Here is a 2,500-nt window from a genome sequence, read left to right as displayed (position 1 = left end):
ACTGTAGACCCTCATGGTGTGATACAGGAAGTAGAACTTGACGTGGCTTGTCTAGACTAGTGCTGTGTGTGTGTGTGTGTGCGTGTGTGTGTGTGTGTGTGTGCGTGTTGAGGGCTTGCGGTGGCCCCGCTCCGTCTCCCGTCACACCTGCCTGTAGGGTTCTGTAGGGGGTTCTGGCCAGCTGCTGCTGGCGGTGCTGGTTCTGGTGGTGCTGGTTCTGGTGGTGGTGCTGGTGGGAGGGGGGGTGGGGGTGGGGTTGGCTCGGCCCGCCGGGGTGGAGGACGAGCGGGGAGAGGGGCAGGGGGACCCGGGGGGGCCGGGAGGGCCTCCCCCAGGGGGGTCGGGGGTGGGGGTGAGGAGGGTGGGGGTGGGGAGGGTGGAGGTGGGCGGGGCCGCAGCACAGGGAGAGCTGGGAGGTGAAGCGCTGGGACAGGGGGGGGGGCGGGGGGGGGGGGCCCACAGACACTCCAGACTGAAGCTGGGCTGCAGGGACGGCCGACGAGAGGGCTGCAGGGGGGGGAGGGGGGCAGACAGGGAGACATACGGACAGAGACAGACAGACAGACAGGGAGACATACGGACAGACAGACAGACAGACAGACAGGGAGACAGACAGAGAGACAGATAGGGAGACAGGGAGACACAGACAGAGACAGCGAGACAGACAGGGAGACAGATAGGGAGACAGGGAGACAGACAGAGACAGCGAGACAGACAGGGAGACAGATAGGGAGACAGGGAGACAGACAGACAGAGACAGCGAGACAGACAGGGAGACAGACAGGGAGACAGACAGGGAGACAGGCACAGAGGACAGACAGAGACCAGATGAGCAGACAGACAGGCAGCAAAAGGCAGAGAGACGCAGGCAGCCGGCCACATGGAGAGGTCGAACAAACGAAGGCACAAGACAGCAGCCCAGGGATGAGCAGGGAAGGAGCTAGGGGGAGTGTGTGTGTGTGTGTGTGTGTGTGTGTGTGTGTGTAGAAACACTATCCCAGGCCATCTCTTAAATCCCTCGTAAATGTCTAGAGAATTATCTGGAAGGTGAAAAGTGCCTGGCGGGTCAGATTTCATCAAAGGCGGGGTGGTCTCAGTAACCAGGGCGTGTATCTCAGACAGAGTCCTCGATCCTGCAGCCAGAGACAGAGCTGAGGGCAGCGGGTTATCCTGGCCGTACGGGAGAACCGCTACGCCGGAGAACGCCAGGCTCGACCGTACGGGAGACCCGCTACGCCGGAGAACGCCAGGCTCGGGGGTGGAGGGTGAACGTGAGGATGTGAGGACAGAATATTTACTGCGTCAAGACGACGGCCGGGTGTTCGGAAACGACGGTAGCCGGACTGTGTGTTCGGAGACCGCCGTCGTAGGCGTGTTGGCGAAACATTGTTTGACCGACAATGAGAAGTGGTGACAAAATGTAAAAGACGTGATGACAACAAACTAAGAGCCAGTCAGACAGTCAGGACAGGTGTTGAGGCTGACAAGTGTGACCTCCCCCCCCCCCCCCCCCCCTTCCCCCCAGCACCCATCTGCACCACTCCATCTCCAATAATATTATATATTTATATATAGATTATATTCCCTACTTATAAAGGACATGTGTTCTTATGTCTTTTTGTGTGTGTTGTATTGAGCTGTTTAATGCAACACAAATGACTTCTCTGAGTACATTAAAGGTTTCTAACTAACAGACTAACAGACTACTGCCATAAAACAGGACAGCTGAAAGCAGAACGGTTTCCCTCCAGAAGTGTCTAGCCTAGTGGAGGGGTCACTAGGGGGGGTCAGGGGTTGTTTCTAGGCAGGGGTTGCCCCTAGGGCAGTTTCTAGAGCGCTCTAGCGGGAGGACCTACTTTGGGTGGCGCCTCGTCAGACCCCCCAGAGTCCCAGGACACGGTCACCTGTCTCCTCATCTCCATACGAGTCCTCTCCTTCTGCTGCTGCTTCTCCTCTCCAGGATAGTACTGGGAACACACACACACACGCGCGCGCGCACACACACACACACACACACACACACACACACAAACACACACACACACACACACGGTTAATATACAGCTATGCCACATCCAGGGGTACGGTGGCCTGCTGGCTCATACAGGCTGTGGTAGATAAGCTAGCAGGGTTGCCAGGGTTCACATCAGGGGTTGACTTTTGTTCGGAGTTAGTGTCAGTTGGGGGTTTTCCTCTCGTGCTCTGGCTATTGTAAAGCAGAACAACGGATCACACACACACGCACACGCACGCACATATACACTCTCACACGCGCACACACGGGCCGTACACTCGCAACACGCGCACACGCAGGAAGACCTGGAGGAGCGTCGGAGCCAGCCTCAGCCTCGGAGCCAGCCTCAGCCTCGCTACAGCCGGGTCTGCTACAGTGATTTTCTACCTTGGGTCTGACCCGCGCGGGGGGGGGGGGGGGTGGGAAAACACTCCAACACATGAAACAGCACCCCCCGCCCTCCACCTCCCCCCACCCCCGCCCCAA

The 2,500-nt window shown here is 58.3% G+C and overlaps 1 protein-coding gene across 1 annotated transcript in view; it reads right to left on the bottom strand.

Moving 5' to 3' along the window:
• The window catches only part of ptk2ab (protein tyrosine kinase 2ab), a 51,094-nt gene that overhangs the window by 14,574 nt on the left and 34,020 nt on the right, over positions 1-2,500 (bottom strand). Inside the window, 2 exon segments of the mRNA XM_084443762.1 lie at positions 1,857-1,957; positions 1,960-1,967. Coding sequence (XP_084299888.1) covers positions 1,857-1,957; positions 1,960-1,967 — 109 coding nt within the window.

This window comes from Borostomias antarcticus (genome assembly GCF_949987555.1).
Source record: "Borostomias antarcticus genome assembly, chromosome: 10".
Classification (NCBI taxonomy): domain Eukaryota; kingdom Metazoa; phylum Chordata; class Actinopteri; order Stomiiformes; family Stomiidae; genus Borostomias; species Borostomias antarcticus.
Note: the sequence above shows the minus strand (reverse complement) of the source record. Positions and strands in the feature narration are given on the sequence as shown.